The sequence below is a fragment of the Aythya ferina genome (genome assembly GCF_964211825.1).
Source record: "Aythya ferina genome assembly, chromosome: 7".
Taxonomy (NCBI): Eukaryota; Metazoa; Chordata; class Aves; order Anseriformes; family Anatidae; genus Aythya; species Aythya ferina.
In genome coordinates this window covers 24168632-24188887 of record NC_140302.1, presented here as the reverse complement: position 1 = coordinate 24188887, position 20256 = coordinate 24168632, and the positions used below count along the sequence as shown (strand labels likewise).

Sequence of the window (20256 nt, the reverse complement as noted above, 5' to 3'; positions counted from 1 at the left end):
TTGGAAACAGGGGGCGAGCCAAATGAGCACGCTGCAAATCTTGGGGAGGAGGCATTATTTACCAACCCGCCCCAGCCACGTGTGGCAAACTTCGCCGGGTTCAGGGCGGCCCGGCAGCTCTGCTGTTTGCACACACGAGTCAATAGATGAGAAATCCAAATTAACTCCGAGCCTGTTTTCCATAGACCCAGCCACCCTTTTTTTATTTCTTGGTTATATTGAATTGTAGTGTTTGCAGCCTCATTAAATCCATTCCAAGACAAAAGAATAAAAGGCTGGGGGGAGGGAGGGGGCAGGAGAGGAGGGGGATGAGGAGAGGGAATGGGGAAAAAAAAAAAAAAAGAACAGATAAAGAAAACAAATAAAGCCCTTTAACTAGATCTTCACATAAATGTCACAGTTTCTCAGCATTTACGATTTGCCTGTTTAGCATAAAAACACTTAAGGACAAGATTGAAGGCTTTCCGAGAGATCTGGACAGAAGTCAAACCTATCAGTCGGAGGAAAAAAAAAAAAAAAACAAACAAAAAAAAATAGGGGATGGGAGGGTGGGGGCGGGAGGTGGCGGAAAACAAGTGCTCCTCCAAATAATACTAAAGAAAAGTGGATTTCATTGTAATTCATAGGCTTGTTCCAAATACCAAGAGAGAAAGAGAGAAGAATAGAAGCGCACAGATGCCCCGACGAAGGGAGAACAGCTCTGCTCCCATTGTTGCGGAGTTAAACAGTGGAAGGGAGGGTTAACCTAATCCATCAAATTGTCTGGAAATTGTGAAGAAAATTCAAAAACCATATGGTCTCCAAGCGCTCGCCTTCTCTCTGCTGCGGAGGGGCACGCTTGTTTCAGCATGGCGAACCGCAGGAGGCTGTATATGCTCCATTGTCGCTTGTCACTTCAGAGAAGAGGGCTCATTTGTCCCCAGTTTTCATGCTTTACGCTAAAAATTACAACCCCATCCATTCTCAAAGAGGAGAAAGATTTATTTAGCCTCGGAGAAACTGGACCAAAAAAAAAAAAAAAAAAAATCCAACCCACAAACCAACCCTGTCTTATCTGGACACTTCTCGGCGGAGCTCTGCCACTGTACACCAGATTTGTCTTTCTCACATAAATTTTGCAAAGAATGGGGAGAAACACGCGTTGCTCGCCTCCAAAAGGCAGCTCACGCTGCCAAGGGAAAACGCATTCAGGGGAGTGTTAATTTTGGAGGAAAAAAAAAAAAAGAGAGAGAGAGAGAAAAAAAAAAAAAAAAAAAGAAAGAAAAAAAAAGTGAAAGGAAAAAAAAAAAAAGGAGAAAAAAAAAAAGAAAGAAAAAAAAAGAGAAAGGAAAAAAAAGAAAAAAGGGGAAGGGGAAGGTCCCCTTTTCCAATTTCCCATCCCCGTGCCCCATAGGTGCCGCAGAGGCAGAGCCTGTGCCCGGGAGCGGTTGGTGCCGGCCGGCGGGCTGTGGGCAGCTCCCCCCGGCCGCACACGGAGCTGCTTTTGTGCAGAGGGGCCCCAGCTCCTTCCTCGCCCCCCCTCGATCCCTTTTCCCCCTTTTTTCCCTTTTTTTTTTCCCCCCGGGTGGGTGCGGAGGTGCGGGGCGGCCGCCCTATAAACCGGCCCCGGGAAGGCAGCTGCGCCTCCAGCCTGGCCGCGCACTTCCACCAGGCAAAGAATTATAATTAAAAAAAAAAAAAAATAATAATAAAAAAGGCATATCAAAGTGCTAAAGTTCTCGCCCAGGTGCTCCTCGCCCCTCATTTCCTCGCAGGTAACTGCGCTGCAGAAACTTTAAATGCGAACGGGATGGGGGCGGCTGGGGGGAGCGGCGGCCGCAGCCCGGGGCCGGGGGTTAGTTCACAAAGAAGGACGGTAAAAGTATATTAAAATGGTAAAGATTTTATTGTATCGGAAAAAAGAGCTATCTGTACAATTCTAAGAGACAGTAAATAAAGCGACATTGTCCCTACCGGAACTTAAATAGCAGGCCTTTTAAAATTTGTACAATTCAAACAAAAACAGGTTTTAAATCTGTACATTTTTTTTTTTTTAATTTTTAATTTATAGCGTAATATTTAAATGTATTGATCTTGGGATTTGTTCTTTTTATTTCCGTAGCATGCAAAAAATTCTAAAAAGAGTAAAAAATAATTCTAGGATTTTTTTTTTAATTTCTTTTTTTTTTTTTGTTACCACCTTCATATCAAAAATACGAAAGGCAGCTTTTTAATAAAAGCACAACAATAGCAGAAAATGGTAAAAATAGCTTTTAATTGGTAAAATGAGGCAGAAATTGCATTGGAGACAAATCTCTATGCTCTAGGAAAAAAAGAAAGTAGATATTTTTAAACTTGCATTATACCCCATCCCCAAGTTCCCAAGATTGCGAAAGGAAAAAAAATGTTTTTAAAAGGAAAAAAAAAATAAAAATAAAATTACTTCGTGCACATTTGAAACATGCAAGGAAAGAAAAGTGGCTGATTTCGTGTCGTCGCCGTTTTAAGCCTAACTTAAACCTCCTCTAAAGCGGTTCGTTTCGGAAGTCTTTGGAAACAACCGCCCCCCCCCAGACATCTGGTGGGAGCCGAGTTTGTTCCAAGGTTACGCGTCTCCCTTATGGACGAAACAATCGTAACGGATGGATATTTTTTTAAAAAAATAATGAAAACCTCAAAAAAAAAATAAAAAATAAAGGGGGGAAGGGGGGGGAAAAAAATCCAATATATACGTTTAAATATTTATACAGAAGCCGTCCGTAATTGCACCATTCCGAAGATGTGACAGGCGGAGGGATAGCGACTCTACCCTAAATTAATTTTCGCGTGACTGTGGGGGTGTGGGGGGGTGTGTTTGTGTGTGTGTGTGTGTGTGTGTGTGTGTGCCGGGCTGCTGCTGCTTATTGCTCTGACCGAGGAGGAGAAGCCGCCGGGCCGAGCCGTGCCGAGCCGTGCCGGGCCGGGCTGGGGTGGAGATGGGGCCGGGGGGGGGGGAAGAGGCCGGTTTGGAGCCGTCGGGTGGGAAGGGGGAGCGGGCTGAGGGGGGCGTGGGGTGCGGGGGGGAGCCCGGCGGCCGCCCCTCAGTCATCCACGTCGATCTCCACGTCCTCCTCCTCCTCGTCCTCCTCCTCCTCGCTGTCCCGGCGGCTGCGGGGCCGTTCCGTGGGGGGCGAGGCGGGGCGGGGCGGCGGCGGGGCGCCGGGCTCCCGGGCTGCGGGGGGCGGCGGGGGGGAGCCGGGCCGAGTTTTGGCCCGACCCTCGGTGCCGGGCTCCAGCTCGGCCAGGGCTACGATGTCCACGGCGGGGTTGGGGCCCAGCTTTTTGGCGGACTCCACATCGGCCTTCATCTCCTCCAGGTCGCGTTTGAGCTTGGCGCGGCGGTTTTGGAACCAGGTGATGACCTGGGCGTTGGTGAGCCCCAGCTGCTGGGCGATCTGGTCCCGGTCCGCCGGCGACAGGTATTTTTGGTAGAGGAACCTCTTCTCCAGCTCGTAGATCTGATGGTTGGTGAAGGCCGTCCGCGACTTCCGACGCTTTTTCGGCGTCTGCCGCTGCCCGAAGATCGTCATCCCGTCCCTGCCTGCCGACGAGCCGCCACATTGCCCCCTTTCCTCGACGGCAACCCCCCCCCCCCCAATTTTGCTCCTTCCCCTCCCGACCCCTGCCTCTCCGTGGGGAGGCAGCGAGGCTCAGCCTCCGCTCCTCCACCCCCGGAGCCGGCCGTCGTGGCCCTGCCACCCCCCCCTTTTATTCCCCGCTCCACCGAAAAACCCCAAATCCCCGACGGCGCCCCCCACAACCTTTCCTCCACCCCGACCCCGAGGGGACAGCCCCGGGCGCTTCTCCTTACCTTCGGCCGCCTGCAGCACGCTGACTTCCAGCCCCTTGAAGGTTTTGCTGGCCAGCTCCTCCAGGGCGCAGAGAGGAGAGGTTTGGGAGAGCAGCGGCCGGCCGGAGAGGGGCAGCCCGGCCGGGGGGTGCTTGTCGGCGGCGGAGAGCAGGTGGGCAGTCCCGCAGAGCGCGTAACTCCTCCGCACCGACGGCTTGTTGAGGATGTCCTCGATGCTGAAGGGGGTGAGGGGCTTGTTGGAGTTGGCCGGCGGGGGGAGGTGATCCAGAGGGCTCCTCCGGCGTTCTTCCCCCGACGAAGGTTTGGCTTCTTCTTTGGAAGTCATGGTGGGGCCGGGCCGCGCGGGGCTGCCTTCCCCACCCGCCGCGGGGATGCGCTGCCGCGGGGAGAAAACCCCGGCGGGACCGCGGGGGAGAGGCGGAGGAGAGGGCAGCGAGCAAAAGTTGAAGCCCACCTCCAAGGCCGGCGGAGGAGCCCCGGTTCTGCCCGGGGAGAGCCACGTCGGGCGGCCGGCGGGGCGGCCGGGAGCGGAGCTGCCGTCGGTCCCTCGCCGAGAGGTGGTCCTGCCGCACCTCCTGTCCCAGGGTTTCGGGTCGGGGATTTTTCCCTCTCTCTCTCTCTGTCCTCTCTCTCTCTCTCTCTCTCTCTCTCTCCTCTCTCTCTCTCTTCTCTCTTTTCCTCTTCCCAGCTGCTATTTTAAGAAACACCCCAAATCGCAGCACTTTCCCTGCCCTCCCCCCCCGAAACGAATGCCCCCCAAAATAATGAAAATTTTTTTTAAAAAAAAAAAAAGGAAAAAGAAAAAAAAAAAAAGACTTCGAAGAGGGGGAGAGCAGCCCTCGCACCGAGACCTCGGACCGGGGGGAAAGAGGCGAGAAGAGACGGGGTAATTGACTATTGCTAACAAGTTATTGTTGATTGGGAGGTAATCAATTATCTTCAATGACACTTTTCGCCCTCTCTCTCTCTCTCTCTCTCTCGCTCTCTCTCTCTCTGTCCAATGCAGGCTTTTGCAAGTTCGGAGACCCATTAATTAGGAGGCGGTATGTAGGTGGAGCCCAGTTGAATTATAATGCTGAATGCACTTGTCATATTCTGGCCCTGCTATTTGTTTGGACATATATATTTTTAAATTACATTACAAACCAGCCTTTATTGCATAAGGATAATACAGTAGAGTGAAAAATAATAATAAGCGAAAACAAAACAAAACAAAAATCCAGCGGTTTCTTTCTTTTTTTTTTTTTTTCGGGTTTTTTATTTCATTTTTTTTTTCCGATATATATATATATATATATATTTTTTTTTTTTCTTCTATTTCTCCCTCTTCTTAATTCCGGCTACTAGCTTATCTAAAATGCCTCTCTCGGGCTCTACCCGGAGCCGTTTGGTGTTTTAATGAGGGGAAGAAGGGGAGATGCGTGTTTCCAGGTAAGGCAGACCTTTCCTTTCCAATAAAACCCGAAGATTGCCGCTGATTTTGTCGTGCTCCTCTTTCCCAGCGCCCTGTGCCGGGGGGGTTGCGGGGCCGGGCCCCCTCCAAGTTGCTGCCTCCGGGGGTCGGTGTTCGGGGGCGGGGGGTGCTGCGGTGGGCCCGGCCCGGCTCGGCTCGGCTCGGTTTGGCTCAGCTCGGCCTCCCCGGGCACAGAGGGCCGGATTCCAGCCCCAGGCCTTCCCGTGCCAGCCCTCGGGTGGCTCCGGAGTTGGAGGGAGTGTGTGTGTGTGTGGGGGGGGGGGGCGCGGGGTGCTGCAGGGCTCGGCGCCCACACCCTCGGGGAAAATCAACCCGGGCCACGCAGTGGGGGCGAGAATCGCCCCTTCTAATCCGGACCGGGGCCGGAGACAAAGCCCAGAGCCGGGGTGGGGTGGGACGTGCCCGGCTCCGGGGGCGGGGGGTCCCGGCCGGGCTGCGCGCAGCCTGCCCGCGGCTGGACGGGGAGGACCCGAGGGGCTCTGCTCAGCTCCGGCTCCGGCCCCAACTTTTTCCTTCCTCACCTCGAGTGGCAGGAGGAGAGCGGCTGGCAGCTCCCAGGCCGCTAGGTACCAAAGAAGCACAAAAGAAGCAAATGGCTTCTCTCCTTAAAGCGCCCTCTTCCCATTTTTTATAGCTCTCTGGGAGTCTCTTTATGCAGTGACCTATTTTTAAAGGCCTATATTGGGTTATTCATCATATCAAATACTGCGAGGAGCTGGGGGGAGCCGGTCGGGGGGGAGCGTATTACACTGATTCTAAATCGCCGGGCTTCTTTGCTTTGCTAGGTGGATTATTTGCTTCGCTTTGCTTGGGTTTTATGAAGTGATTTAAACATATTTTAACCAATTAGAGACTTTCCTCCTCTCCCTTGTGTCCCCTCGCATTATTTTCCAGCGTGGCGTTTTATGTCAGGATCCGGGTTTTATTGAGGACTCAGCCGGGGATGCTGGTGTTATAATTACAGAAATAAGATTAAAAAAAAAAAAAAAAAAAAAAAAAAAAAAAAAGAACAGGGGGAAACCAAAAAAAAAAAAAAAATCCAGTTCATGGGTGAGAGTTGGGGCAGGTTGGCCGAGCGTTTTGGGATGCGCCGAGGCTTCAGCTCCACTCGCCCTTCCCGCAGCGCGGATGGCAGCGGGGGCGCAACTTGCGCCCCCCCACACCGAGAGCAGCCCCCTCCGTTCAGGGCAAGGGAGAAACTGTGCTAAGGACGGCAAAGAGCCGCAAAGATTTGGGGTTTTCCCCGTAGTCCCTCCAAACAGCGTCTCCCCTCCCGAAGTGGGGTCAGGGGTCTCCGTGCCCTCGGTGCTTTTTGGTTCCCAACGGAACCAAAGCGGGCACAGCCCGGGGGGGGCGGGCAGCACCCCCAGGACGGGCTCTCCGGCCAGGGGGGGGCTTTTTCGTTTGCCTCGCCCGGTCCGTGGCAATGATGCGGGGCTCAATCGGGGCACGGGTGGCTCCAGGCCTGGCGCCTGCCCTTCTCCCCGGCATCCCCAAAATATCACATCGCTGGGAAAAAGGGCAGCCGGGGGGGTGCTGAAAGGAAAAGGGGCTCTGTGGATGTCCCGGGGGGGGGTCGTAGCGACCCCGCTCCACCGTGCTCTGGGCTGCTCGCTGGCGCCTTTGGTGCGTTTGGGTTTGTTTCCTGCGCTCCCTTTGCGCTCGCTGCAACTCTTTCCCTTCGCATCCATCCCCTATACGGACACCCTATATATCTGCGCACCGGGGGGGGTGGGGGTGGCAAAATTAAAAGGAGGGACAGGCTGGGTTGCCCCTTCCCTGGCTTGGGGAAAAAGCACAGCATCCCCTTTCCGCACCCCCCGATGCTTAATTTTTTGTTTTGCTTTGTTTTGTTTTGTTTTGGCAGCCCTCTTGGCACCCGGCCCCGAATTGGAGACCCTCGGTGCCCCGCGGCGGGTCCCATCGCATCTCCCCGTCCCCGGAGGGCCCCGGGGAGCAGGGGGGCACCGGGAGCAGCCCGGGGTCGGATCCTGCCTCCTCCACCAAACTTCGCGTCCTGCCGGGCTCTTCTCCTGCCCACCCAGCCGTCGGCTCTTCTCTCCCGGTTTCGGGTTCGTTTTGGGGGAAAACCGCCCTTATTCGCAGCGTTTCACCCCGCTTTTACCAGCTCCAGCTCCTGCGAGGGGGGACCCGGCACCCATTCCCCCTTGGGGCACGCAAAAAAGTTTGGGGCCGGATCCAAAGAGGGGGGAACGGCGGCACTGGGGGATGGAGGAGAGGGTCCTGGAGCCGTCGGGGAAATGTCGCGCAGGGTCCCCGCCTTCCAGCGGGGAAGAAAAGCGGGTGAGCAGCGGCCTTTCCCGCAGAAAACCCCCGCTGAACCCAAAGTTACCCGGGGGCGTAAAGAAACCCTCCGGCTATGGGGGGCAGCTTTGGAGGCGTCTCCCCCCGCCGCCCCCAGAGCCGTATTTTGGGGTGGCGGCACCGCCCTCCTCCCCCTTTTTTGCCCCCCCCCCCCTCCCCGCAGGCAGCCCGGGGGCCGCTCGGGTTTGGCTGCGTGCGGCCCCGCTTTTGTCCAGGAAAATGTCACAGGAATAGAATTAAAGCAGGCGGCATAAATCATTCAAGTGTTGATCACCAAAGTAACTGCGTACAAATGACACCTCCTTCCCCGGCATAGCTGAGCCGTGCATGGCTCCCAGTTATGTCTGCCTGCTCGAAGTGCCCTAAACACGTTGCGGCTCCCCGGGAGAGGCTCGGAGAGGAGCAGACTCCGTGCCCTCCAGCTGCCAGCGAGCTCAGGGGCCTGGCACAGCATCCCACAGAGGGGGGAGCTCGGCAACTAACTGGGTTTTGTCTTAAAGCCCCCCCCCTTTCCCCAGATTTGGGGTCGCGAGTGCGCGCAGGCGGAGAGAGCCCGGAGGTCCCCTTCGCCTTCCCTCGCAGAGCAGCCGGGAAATGTCCCCATGTCCCCCGTGGGTGGCCACAGGTGTCCTCCTTCCTCGCCTCCGACGGGCTCCTTGCTCCCCCCGGCAAACAACCGCCCCCGCCTGGGCGCACGCCGGGTCCCGGCGCTGCCGGGGAGGGTCCTGGGGGGCCCCGGGGAGCCCCGCGGAGCTGAGCAGAAGCCCCCCGACAGAGCCCATCTCCGGAGGTCGTTTTGTAGCCGTGTCCCTCTGCTTCCTCCCCTCGCAAGCCGTTCCCTTGCGGGGAAGAAAAAATAAAAATAAATAACTTCGCCGCACCAAAAATAAACCTGACCCAAGCGCCCGCACCCTGCCGGGGAAACGGGGCCAGAGGCAGGGCGGGCGGGCGGGGAGCGCACCTCCCCAGAAAGCCTTCCCCTTGAACCAAAAAAGAGCGAAACCGGGATTTTCCCCAAGGCCACGGGCAGCGGGGATGCGGGGAAGCGGCGGAGGCACGGCGAGGCCCTGCCCGAGCCCCCAATTTATCCCCGAGGGGGGGACACACGAAACCCACCGCCCCAAAACCACGGCTGAACGCGGGGCAGCGGGGGGCAGCCCCCGCTTTTTCGTTTGCGAGCAAACTCCCGGGGACAGCCAGCGGCATCGGGGCCGGTGGGGAGTGGGGGGTCGGCCCCCCCCGCCCACCCAAAGGGACAATTTGTTTTTTCCTGGCTTTCCCCCACCCCCGGCCGTGCCCCTACAGCCTCCCGCCGTCAGCGAGGCCAGGGGAGGGCAACGAGCCTCTGCTCTGAATTTGGGGGAGCCCCGATGTAAGGGGGAAGCTCCCGGAGGAGGGTGCCTGGGGCCTGGATGCAAGGAAAAAGGGGGAGCCCACCCCGCCCCGTAAGTCGGTCCCAAGCACAAACTAAACGCAGCGCCCGAGGGTGTCCCCATCCCAAACGCCGGGTGGTCCCTAACCACGCCGGGGGACCCTTCTGGGGGTTTTAGGGGTTCTCGGGGGGGTGCAGAGCCCCTCCGAGCCGCTGCAGGGGGCAGCCAGGCTCGGGGGACTTTGACCTCCCCAGGTCAGGGTGGTGGGGACAGGGACAGGGACAGGGACAGGGACAGGGACAGGGACAGGGACAGGGACAGGGACAGGGACAGGGTCGGTTCCTTCTGCAGCCGCCGCGGGGACTCCCGAAATGGAGACGTGAGTGCCTGCGGCTCGATGCATTTTTAGCCTTTAAAACTCCAGAATTTTAATTTCTAGTCCCAGAAACGCAGCTGGACGCGGACTCCTGGAAAAGAACAGCCGGGACGTGCCCGTCCCAGGTCAGAGAGAGGCGAGAACTTGATTTATTTTATTTTATTTTATTTTATTTTATTTTATTTTATTTTATTTTATTTTATTATTTTATTTTATTTTATTTTATTTTATTTTATTTTACTTTTAAACACTTCGAGAAGTGCCATTTGCAGGACCCCCACAGAGGAGGAGGAGGAGGAGGAGGAGGGAGGCCGGAGGCGGGCAGGGAGGTGGCACGGAGCCACCGGGGGCATTTCAGGCCTCCCGGCCGTGCCAGGCTCTGTGGGCGGCAGAGATTTGGCAGCTCCCGGGCCCTCCGTGCCCCTTCTCCATCCCGGGAGAGGCGAGGCCAGGGCAGGGAACAAATTGGGGCGAGGATAGCACAGGGGATACTCGCAGGACGTCCCCTGCCCCACAGCTTCACTCTGGACAAAACTTTGTTGGAAGGGGGGAGCCAAGGGGAGCATCCACGCGGGGATATGACAGCCGAGCCGTGCTGGCTCCTCCGAGACCTGTAATATCTCCTCCGCTCCCGGCACGCGTGAATAATTCACCAGGCTGCCAAATGCAAGTAACGTGTGGCAGCTCTGAAGGAGCCGGGGAGGCGAAGGCTCATTTTTGGGGGGCAGGAGGAGGTGTGGGGAATCAATTGAAACTTAATAAAGGGAGTGGGGGGGAGAATGGCGGAAATAAGCTAGGCAACTTCTTCTAATAACAACTTGGTGTTAATAATTCAGGAGCAGTCATTGGATTATAGCGCAATATCCGAAGTACGCGTTGCCGGCACAGTGCGGGTGGATAATGTAATCGGAGCTCATTTCGCCTTCCAATAAATTACAGCAGCAAAAGTTTCCTGTTAAAGCAGTTATTTGTATTTCTTTTTTGAAGGTGATCCCCCTCCCTCCTCCTCTTCCAACAACCGAAGTGAGAAAATTAATTAAAAACTAATATTTCCCTTGCAAAAGCAGTATCGAGATGTGGAGCGGGAGGCGCTGCCGGAGTTTGGCCGTGATCTCTTCCAACTTTCTGTGCTGTGAGGCTGCTCCTCCTTCCCTCCCTCTCTCCCTCCTTCTTTTTTTTTTTCCTTTCATTTTTTTTTTTCCCCTTTTCTCCTTCCATCCTTTTCTGCATCCTGCCTTGTAGGACCCCCACACGCTCCCCCAGCACAGGCACCGCCACCCCAGTGGGTGCTGTGCACCCTGGCCCCCCTGTATCCCCTGGGACACCGATGGGATGTGTTGGGGATGGTTCCCAGGGGAGGCACTTGCTCCCCTGCAGCTCTGGGGCTCGGACACGGAGGCCCTGAGGGAGCAATGGATCGGCTGTGCCCAAAAGTGGCTCCCCTTTACCAGCCTGGGGGCAAGTGAGAGCCAGGCAGGGCCTGTGGGATTTCATTTGGGCAGGATTCACCTCTTCCTTCCAGTGGTAAGAGTGCTGCTGGGAATTAAAACCTGACTGTCCCTAAAATCTCTTTGTGTTAGGCTAGCTCTCCTTGTCCCCCTCGGGACCAGACCATAGAGGGTCCTAAGGGGTCCCAAGGTGGTCCCCAACCCTCTCCCAGCCCTTGCTGTGGATGCAGGGCTTTGCTGCACCCCTCTCCGGTGCCAGCAGCTCCCTGCATCCTGCCTTGGGCCCATCTCAGAGCTGCCTTTCCCCAACTTGTCCAAGGTCAGGACAGACCCCTCTGGCAGGATGCTTTGTACCTTGGTTTATTTTATTCTACTTTCTGCCCTGGGAACCTCAGCTGTGTTTCTCTTTCTGTACCCATCGCTGTCAGATCAGGCTGCCTCCTGGCTCCACCGCTGCCTGGTGATGTGAGGATGAGGGAGAGAGAAGAGCTTCCTGAAGCAGGCTGGGCCGAAAAAATCTCTCCCCTATTAGGCATCTCCCTAATTCCTGCCTTTCAGGAAATGACTCAAACTCTGAACACAGAAACTTAACATCACTACAAAAACGCCTCATCTTTAGTGATTCCACCTCTGTGCTTGCCAGGGGCCAGCCAATCTCTGTCCTCTGTTCTGTTCACTTTGTGACATCTCGTGGCACCGAATTCCCACGTCCTCCTGCCTGACACCCAGGGCTCTTTTCCAGCTGATGAATGATTATTTGCAATGGTGGAACTTCACTGCCTGGGATGGTTTTTTCATTTTCTTTTTTTTTTTTCCTGGGCACTTAGTAAAGCACATGTAGCGAACAGCCTCAAGATTTCTCCCATTTTTCTGCTTGAAATCTCCTCGGGGTCTACTTAGTTCTGCTGCTTCGTACAGGTGTGGAGAGAAGGCCTTGGTTAATGCCAAATACACAGCAACACGTGGGCCTGGATTCTGCCTCCATAGGACACAAGCAGTCAGGATCCCCACACCCGATAGCCCTACACCTTAATGAGGACCCACCGGTCTGAGGAAGAGCTAACGAGGGTGGATGAAACCCATAAAGGGAGGCCCCAAAAGAGGTGCAAAAGTGATGCAGCTGGGGACGTGCATGGGGAAGGGCTGGCGTGGGCATGGCTCTGCCCTTACACCTCACCTCGGGGAGGGTCTGAGGCCTCGGGAAAGACCCGTGTGAGTGGAGGTGAGTCTCGAAGGGACCACGAGAGGGGCTGCAAGGGGAGCCCTAGAGCAGGGGACCCGCGGGGCGGAGGCTGGGAGCAGCCGCTAGAGGGAGGACGGGGAGCGCAGAGGGTGCGCGGCCGGGGCGCGGGGCTGGCCCAACCCCCGGGGCGATTTGCCAGTAGCAGCCCCTCTCCTGCTCCTAAATCCTATATTTTTAGGCTTAGGAAGCACTCTACCTGCTCCCGCGGCTTCTTTTAGTGTCAGCTAAGAGGCTGGCGTCAAAAGGCTCCTGCGCCCTGCGAGTCCTGTGTTAGAGCTCCTGCAGTGTGAGACCTCCCAGGCAAGCAGGGTAAAAAAAAGTGACTCCAATTTCCTAAGGTTAAACACTTGTCGACTGGTAATGCAAGATACAGATTGCAGCAATGTGTTTTTTTTAGGTATATACAGGTCCTTACACGGTGACCTCCCTCCCCAGAGGGGATACAAGAGAGGGTGAGCAGTGAAACCCGGGGGAGTGCCCAAGGGTCCCCCAGCTATGGAGCAGTTGCAGTGCTGTGGGTGCAGCAGGGCTCCTCGTTTCTTTGGTCTTTGCCCTTTTGCCCTGTGCGTGTGCGTAATCTGCAGCCCCACCGGCTCAGTGTTTCAGAGCTGGGCACGTAGTGCTGCAGGAACACGACCTTTTGCTCTGAAGATGGTAAGAGCTTTGTGCTGGCAGCAGAACGGCATACCCGGTACAAATATAATCATTCTGATAATAAATCACCATCCATAATAAGAAGACATCGTTAATAATAAGTCATCCAGGGGCCTCCTGAGACCAGCGTACAACTTACTGCAAAAATAGCTAGGAAACATGGTGTGATCATTACAAGGAAGATAACAAATAAAAGAGAAAATGACTTTTATAGGCATTTAGCTCTTCTCTCCTTCCCCCAGCTTCCAGCCAGTTCTGCTATCTGTCTGGTATCGGGATGGCTATGATTTAAATTTGGTCACAAACTGAGAGTGAATTCTGCAGATGCTGAGCCCTGGGTTCCCAGCACCTGTGAGTTGGCCAGATTGCTACCCGCAAAGGAGCTGCTGGGCAGAAATCCTGCCTTTCTTTTCCTTTTATTTTCTCTCCCCTCTGCTCACAGTTTGATCCTGTAGCTCTCCCAATTTCTACAAAGGTCCTGGATGCAAGCAAGCGCTCCCTGGTTATGATATACAGGAGCCAGCTGAGGCCTTGCCCATAAATGTCGCCTCTTTCTGTACCTCTTCAATTGGCACGATTTGTTGCCCGGCTCACATGGCTTTGTTTCTGCTCAGCTGACGGGGTGACCGGGCTCTGGAAACCGGAGAGCAGCGAGGGGCAAATGCATAGCAAAAAAAAAAAAAAAAAAAAAGTTTTTTAAATGAATGAATGTTTGCATGGAGAACTCTTCAGACCCAGGAATATTTCCACATGTAAACTGGCTGGCACCAAAAGGCTTGTGAAAACTGCCCGGTGCACAGGGGCTGAGGGAATTTTTGACACATTTGGTTAAGGATGAATTTGCAAGTCGTGCCTTGTGCTGTTCCATCAGCTCGGAAATAGATTTGCTCTGGATATCAGCGCTGCTTTCTTGCGGCAGAGGGGGGAAGAGGTTAGGGCTGTTAAAAATCTTTCTTGGTTCCTACCCTTGTTTGCGTTTGCCAGGCAAACAATAGCAGATGTTATATAGTCAGTTCAGTTCGCTACTAGTCCCATTATGTTCTATTTATGTTTCACTTTATTGGCTTTTTTTTTATTTTCCTATTATTGTTTCACTCTGGGGGAGGCAGAGGATATAATATATTCATCTTTATTATACAAAATCTGTGTGAAGCATTTAATAAAATGCTGTTTCCACACAGCTAGGAATATTACTGTTAGCTATTCTTAAGTTAATGCTCCTATTAAAAAATGTTTGATGGCTGCAGTGACTGGAACTTGTGTGGACAAAAAGCGCACACACCACTAAATAAGGCACTTGTGGCAATTTAGAGATTTCCTGATGCCTCACAGAAAACTTCTGGTTAGCCAGCTTTTTGCTTACTTAGCATATTTCCAGCACTGCTCTTCCCTGTTTTTTTTTTTTATTTTTATTTATTTTATTTTATTATTATTTTTTTTATTAGATGCATTTGGATGAAGAAGTTTTTGCTCTTCCTTCCCCAAACTTCCCCCTGATACAGGAGGGGTGTGATCCAGCCCCATCCTCAGGTCGCCTTCCCAGGCAGGGATTTTGGTAGATGAGCGATGGGAAGGAACCTATTCCTGAGGAAAGAAAAAAGCCATTTTCAGATTGTTTTTTCCTTAATGGAGAGCTTTCCAGGAAAGGCACAGACACCCACACCCAGAGACAACGGAGGCTGGCAGATTGATGGGTTTGTTTGCGGAGGCAGAGCTCAGTCACATGCAGCCCAATGCCAGGCTTTTCCCCTGCATGGGCAGGGCTTTGCGATGCAGAATGAGGTTGACGAACCCTCTCAGGATCAGAGGTTTTATTTTTACCTGTCTCATTTAAAGAGCACCGAGGCAGCTCGGGGTGTGCTTGCAGGCGCGCTAATGACAGGCGGCGTGGCACTGATCCATGCCAGCCCTGTGGAGAGAGGCTGGGGGAGGCCGTACGGGGTCTGGCCAAGGTCTGCCTGGCCCCATACCCCGAATCCAGCTGTGGCTGGTGGAAGAGTGTGCTCAGGGAGGGAAAAACCCAATTACAGAGTGTATTATTGCCATTATATTAGTGCATTATATTATTAGGATGCGTACCCTAGCGAGTACATGGCATGCTTCCCTGGGATACTTCATCAGCCCCCAGCAGTCCGTGGTTCAGAGATTCCTGAGAAGTGATACTTGGGTGTTTTACAGCCCCAGATAGATTGCTCCTCCACGAACGTGTCTAACCACTTGTTCAACCCATATAATCTTTTGGCATCCACAATATCCCGGGGCAATGAGTTTCACGGCTGATCTACAAGCTATGCAGATAAGATCTCCCTTTCATTTGTTACGAGCCTGCCACCAGACAACTTCACTCGGTTCGCACTTGTTCAGGAAGAGGCAACACACAGTTAATCCCTGCTCGCCCCCCTCCCCAGCCTGACAGCACAGATGCCCGTAGTCCTTGGTGTTCCTAATATTCCTAATTGTCCTAAAATTCCATATTCCTAAACTCTGGAAGCATGGAGCTGACCAGGGGGAGTGCGTCTCCTGTAATCCAGGGCTGAGAAGCTGATGGAAAGGGGGAAAAAAGCTCATCCTAGCTGGCCAAAATCCCCAGGGTTTCCTGAGGAGCCAGGGCAAAGTGCAGAGGGAGCTCGGGGCTCTTACACACTCTCCTAGGATAGATCTAAGCAGCCCTGGGTGCTTTGCTCACCCAGGTCTGGCTCTTTCATGCACCAGATATGATAATGAGAGAGAAGTTAGAGGTGCAGGGGCGAGGGAGAAGGGGTTTTCAGATGAGGCTGAAGCCCGCAGCCCCATGGAGGTGATGGGAATGGCTCGATGGCACTGTGGGGGACACCAACCCTGCCAAGCTTGGGAGGGAGCCTCTGGAGAGGCAATCTGAGGGCTTTGGTATGTGACAGGAGTGAGGAGCGAGCCAGATTTGCTTGAAATACTTCATTTTAATTGCAGAAGGCTGCCTGCCGTCTCCCTGCCTGCTTGCTGGGAAGCGTTTCCATCCCAGCCGCGCAACTTTAGGGCTGTTGGGAGGTGCCGGGGTGGGCAGGAATAAGTCCTTGGTGCAGGTGTCTTCCCTGAGCAGTCCTCAAGGTTTCAGCCTTGGGCCAAAATCCCTGTGCTCTGCCAGGCAGGCTCCTTGGGCCACCCAGCCTCACTACTTTGATGCATTTTTGCAAGTTTTTCATGTTTTGCTCAAAATCTTGGGGGCAGTTTGGGGTCACAGGTGGGTTTTCTAACCCATGTTTAGTGGGGAGTGAGGTACCCTTGAAGATGAGCTGATGCTTATGGACAAACCACCCAAGGCAGGCAACAAGGATAAAACAGATGATGATTTTGAACCTATCTCCCTGCTTTTTTTTGGCTGCTTAGTGTTGACAGCACTGAGACAGAGCATGGATTTCCCACCAGGACCTGTAATTTTCCCAAATCCCTCAGTCTCCAGAAGCCATTAAACAAAATCGCTGCCTTCCCTGCGACCTCCCATTGCAGTTCACGATCTGATGCTCTGCACTGCTGTAACACGCAGCCCCTGGGACACCTCCCACACCCGGGTGTCTGCTGAGCACCTCGCAAACCACCCATGGGCTCGGCTGCATCTGGTCCCGCGGTGCTTCAGCCTTGCAGATTCCTTGGCAGGAGGTGACTGACACAGGGGAATTGTTCCCTTCAGAAAAGGAAGACACAGGTTTTTGTCTGGCAGAAACCGTGGATGTGCCCAGCCCTACACACCATGAGGATAATTCAGTCCTGTGGGGAAATGTGGTGCCTGCCCCCGAGGTGAGTGACTATCTGCCATCGCCTCAGCTGGTAAGCATGAGAAACAGGGACAAGGTGGTGTTTCTTCACTTCTTGGACTCTTTTTCCTGCTCTTGGTTATGCTGAAGGTTGTCACAGTAAAAACTGCTGGCTGTAAGCTCTGGCCCCACTTCCAATAAGCATAACTGGATAATCTCACTCTGTGCCCCAGCTCCCTATACCCAAAGCCCTACACAATGTCCTCGAATTAACCAGGTTTAGACACCTCCATGTCCTCTTCTATGAGCTCCAAAGCTCCCCAGACACCACCAGCAGATGCCACTTGTAGGGCCTGGGGTCCTACAAGTGTCCCCCTGCCCCGTGCCTGGCATGGGCTGAGCTGGGGGCGCAGAGCAGGGCAGAGCAGCTCAGGCAGCCCCTTCCCAAACCCCACCACACAGGAGGGGAGCAGCATCCCTCCCATCTCCCCAAAAGCGCCCTCTCCTCCCCAGCAAACCCCTTTGCCTTCCCCTCCCCATGCCAGCACGGGGCAGCAGCCGGACAGGGCAGGCGAGCGCACGAAGGCCGGCGGCGCGGCGCTCTGCTGGCTGCCTGCATGGTTCTGCATCCCATTTCCCTGGTTCTGCATCCCGTTTCCCTGGTTTCGCATGGCAGCAGCCCACGTTCGCCTGCGCGGAGCCTTCCTCTGGCTTGCTGGCAGCCGCGCTTCCAAACCCAGCTTGCCGTTTTCCCCAGGGTGGCGGGATTGATTGGCTCCAGCCGGAATGGGCATGGCTCTCCGCTGCTTGGACCGAGCTGCAACCATCTGTTACACCTCTAGTTAAAAGTACATAAAGTTGAGCATTTGCGTGTAGACAATACCACCCCTGATACGCTTTCCACCGCACATCCCTCTCGCGCTTTGGCAGGATCTCGCACCGCGATGGGCCCAGTACAGGAGCAACCGGCACTTCAGCTCTGCTGGAACGAAGCGGCGTGGAGATGGCAGGGGTGTAAATCAGCCCCTTCCTCGCTCTGCTGCAGCCATCCGCCCTCGGTTTTGCAGTGTGCCATGCCCTGGGCTCGTCCCTTGCTGGGGCTTGGTCCCAGCAGCCCACCAGGCTTCAGTCCTCGCTGTGCTGCTGCTGGAAACGGCAGCGCATCGCTGCTCGCCGGGCACCCATCAGGCAAAATCACCAAGGATAAAAAGGCAGAGACGTGGGGAAATGGGGCCAGCGTGTACGAGAGCTGAGTGTGCAGCTGTATTGCCCACCAAGCCCTGCACCTGCAGAGGGCTGGAGCTGCCCTGCTGGCTGCTGCCAGCCTGGCCCCGTGCTGTGTGTTTGCCTTCTGGATGTCCCTGCGTGGCCGTGCCATGCGGGAAGGGCACAGGAGCGGGGTGGGATGGTGGCTGCCATCCCCTCCCTGCAAGCATTGAGCGTGGCAAGGCCCTGCCATGGGGTGGTGGAGGTGGTGGGAGAAGGGCTCCACGCACACCCAGGGTGCCTCTGAAAGCCGAGAGGAGAGCAGGGCAGAAGGGGAGACATCCGAGCTCAGCAGATGGGTTGGAAGGAGCGTAACCTCATGGAAATGCATGCTGTGGTCCTTGCAGCTGGCATTACGGGGCAATTATTCTCAGTGTAGCAGCTCGTTTCTCACTCTAAAGCAATGCGTTCCCATTCCTCACAACGGGCATCAGGGATGGGGCTCAGAGCCCAGGAGAGGTCGGAGCCAGCACGGCCACCATCACGTGCAGCAGCTCCTGGTTCAAACCCAGCAGGCACCCCTGGAACGGGAGCAAGGCTCCTCGGGAAGGGGCTCAGCACGTTGGGATGTGTTCCTCCTACCCCAGCTGGCCTGTGCCATCCACGTCTGGGTGTAAGTGACACCCCCACCATGCCAGGTCCTTGACCTGGGAGGAATTGCTTGGCCACGCCGGCCACCTGACTGCTGGGGCAACCTGCTGCAGAGAGAGGCTTCGGCACAGCCCGGTGCCAGGGTGAAGGGGCTGCCTTGATCCCCTCTCAGGGGGGCACACGATCCATCCACCCTGGGGCTTGAAGAGATGGGAGCTTTGGGGTGAGGGTGCTGGAGGATGTCCCCTCCCTGTCTGTGGTCACTTCTGGGTCTGCACCGAGACCATGCTCACCAACACGTCCCACCAGAGCCTGTCCCTCTTTGGGTGAACGTGGGGGTGGTTTGGGTGGGCACCCCAACTAATCTAGGGGTCTACAACCACCCAGGGTGACAGGGAGAGGACCCATGGAGGGAGAAGAAGAACCCCCAAAAGGAATGGGGAGAAAACAACCAGAGCAGGTGACAGAGGAAAGGGAGAGAGGCAGGGGGAAGAGGACGAAAGGAAAGATCAAGGTCCTGCTGCCTGTCAGCCCTTCAAAGGCCGGGTGTAAAAGGATCTCAGAGGGAGCGGAGGGGACAGGTCATGCCAGCCTGCAGCCCGGACAAAGGAGATGATGACAAGCAACTATTTTAGCAGATGGCCTGCAGCCATCTCGCCTCGGGCGGCGCAATCATCCAGTCCCCTAAGCTGAGCAAAAAACAGCCTTGGGTCAGGAGCTGGGTGGCAAAGCCTGGGTGGTGGGGAGAGGGGCTGGTCCCCAAGGGCACCATGAGCTGGCAGAGGTGGGGAGCAGGGTGCTGCCCCCCCTGAGGGTCACCTTCCCAGCCAAGTGTGTGACAGCTTTGGGCTGGGTTGGGGAGGACGGGAATGTGAACCTCAGAGTTGAGTTTCAGATCCTGGCATGGGCCAGGACGTCAGGAGGATGCTGAGGTGCTTGGGGAGCTGGTACGGAGAAAAGATGCTTTGCAACGTATTTGCGTGGTTTTTCTTTTTGTTTTATGTTCATTTTTTTGGTCGTGTGGGAGCCAGGCAGGAGCAGCCACAGCGGGAACTGTTGGGCAAGCAGCTAGCAAATACCCGAGTGGCTCTTCCACAGCCTCTCCCTGCTGTCTTTGAGGGACCGCGGGAAGATGTGACCCTGCTAAGAGGATGCAGGACGCGATCCACGCGGCACCTGCTTTACTTCAAGCGCAGGCACAAAGCCCTCGGTAGCCAAAGAGATTTAAGCACATGCTTGGAGCAAAGCCTGGCTGTCAGCATGCTTGTTGAATCAGGACAGGGGCTGTCAGACACACATCGGAACTGGTCTGCAAACATGGCTGCTTTAAATTCATCACCCAAACCTCGCGTGTAGGCACCTCTCTGGATACCCCCGGTAGCCAAAGCAGCGCCGCTGGGTCACGGGAAGCTGCCATTAATAGCAGCCGGGCCCTGAGCCGTGCCAGGTGGGTGTGGAGCAAACCCAAGAATCTCACACATTATTCCGATTGAGACATCATTGACAGGGAGTGGAAAAAAAAAAAAAAATCGTACCCAAAGCTCCTAAATCCACCAAGCTTTAAAAAGCCAGCAAGGAGCGGCCGAGGCTGAACTTGGCTGCGCTGCTCCTCCAGCAGGGATCCCCGGGGCACGGCCGAGTCTAGCGTTGCCTCTGGCATTTTTATCCCATTTGATTCATTCTATTTGTTCTTGATCCTGTTAGCTTCATCCTATTGATTCGAGTGCATTTCCATACTCCCTTATGGTCGCCTTCCTGCATCACTTTCAGATTTAGGCGTGCAGGATGGGCTCTTTCTGCCCTGGGAAGCAGAGCGGTTAGCACAGGGGCGTGCTGCTCCGAGGTCCCCAGGTCTCGGGGACAGGGTTTGTTTGTTTGTCCTGCTCAAATAGGTTCATTGCCACTCAAGGTAGGATGTGCTTCTGGACGCATGCAGAGAAGGTCAAAGG

At 54.9% G+C, this 20256-nt stretch overlaps 2 protein-coding genes across 2 annotated transcripts; one reads left to right on the top strand and one right to left on the bottom strand.

Moving 5' to 3' along the window:
* Window positions 1-1886: 1886 nt before the first annotated feature.
* LBX1 (ladybird homeobox 1) lies at window positions 1887-4564 on the bottom strand. The gene is made up of 2 exons (XM_084526326.1): window positions 3830-4564; window positions 1887-3559 (listed from the first exon to the last, which is right to left on the bottom strand). Exons 1-2 carry the CDS (start codon window positions 4152-4154, stop codon window positions 3060-3062), a joined length of 825 nt encoding a protein of 274 aa, XP_084382452.1. The 5' UTR covers window positions 4155-4564; the 3' UTR covers window positions 1887-3059.
* A 7293-nt stretch (window positions 4565-11857) lies between these two features.
* Window positions 11858-18373, top strand: LOC311439606 (uncharacterized protein; the record flags this gene model as incomplete). Its single annotated transcript, XM_084525499.1, has 3 exons — window positions 11858-12047; window positions 16333-16523; window positions 17381-18373. The coding sequence occupies 3 exons, from the start codon at window positions 11858-11860 to the stop codon at window positions 18029-18031; spliced, it is 1032 nt and encodes a 343-aa protein (XP_084381625.1). The 3' UTR covers window positions 18032-18373.
* Between the last annotated feature and the right edge of the window lie 1883 nt (window positions 18374-20256).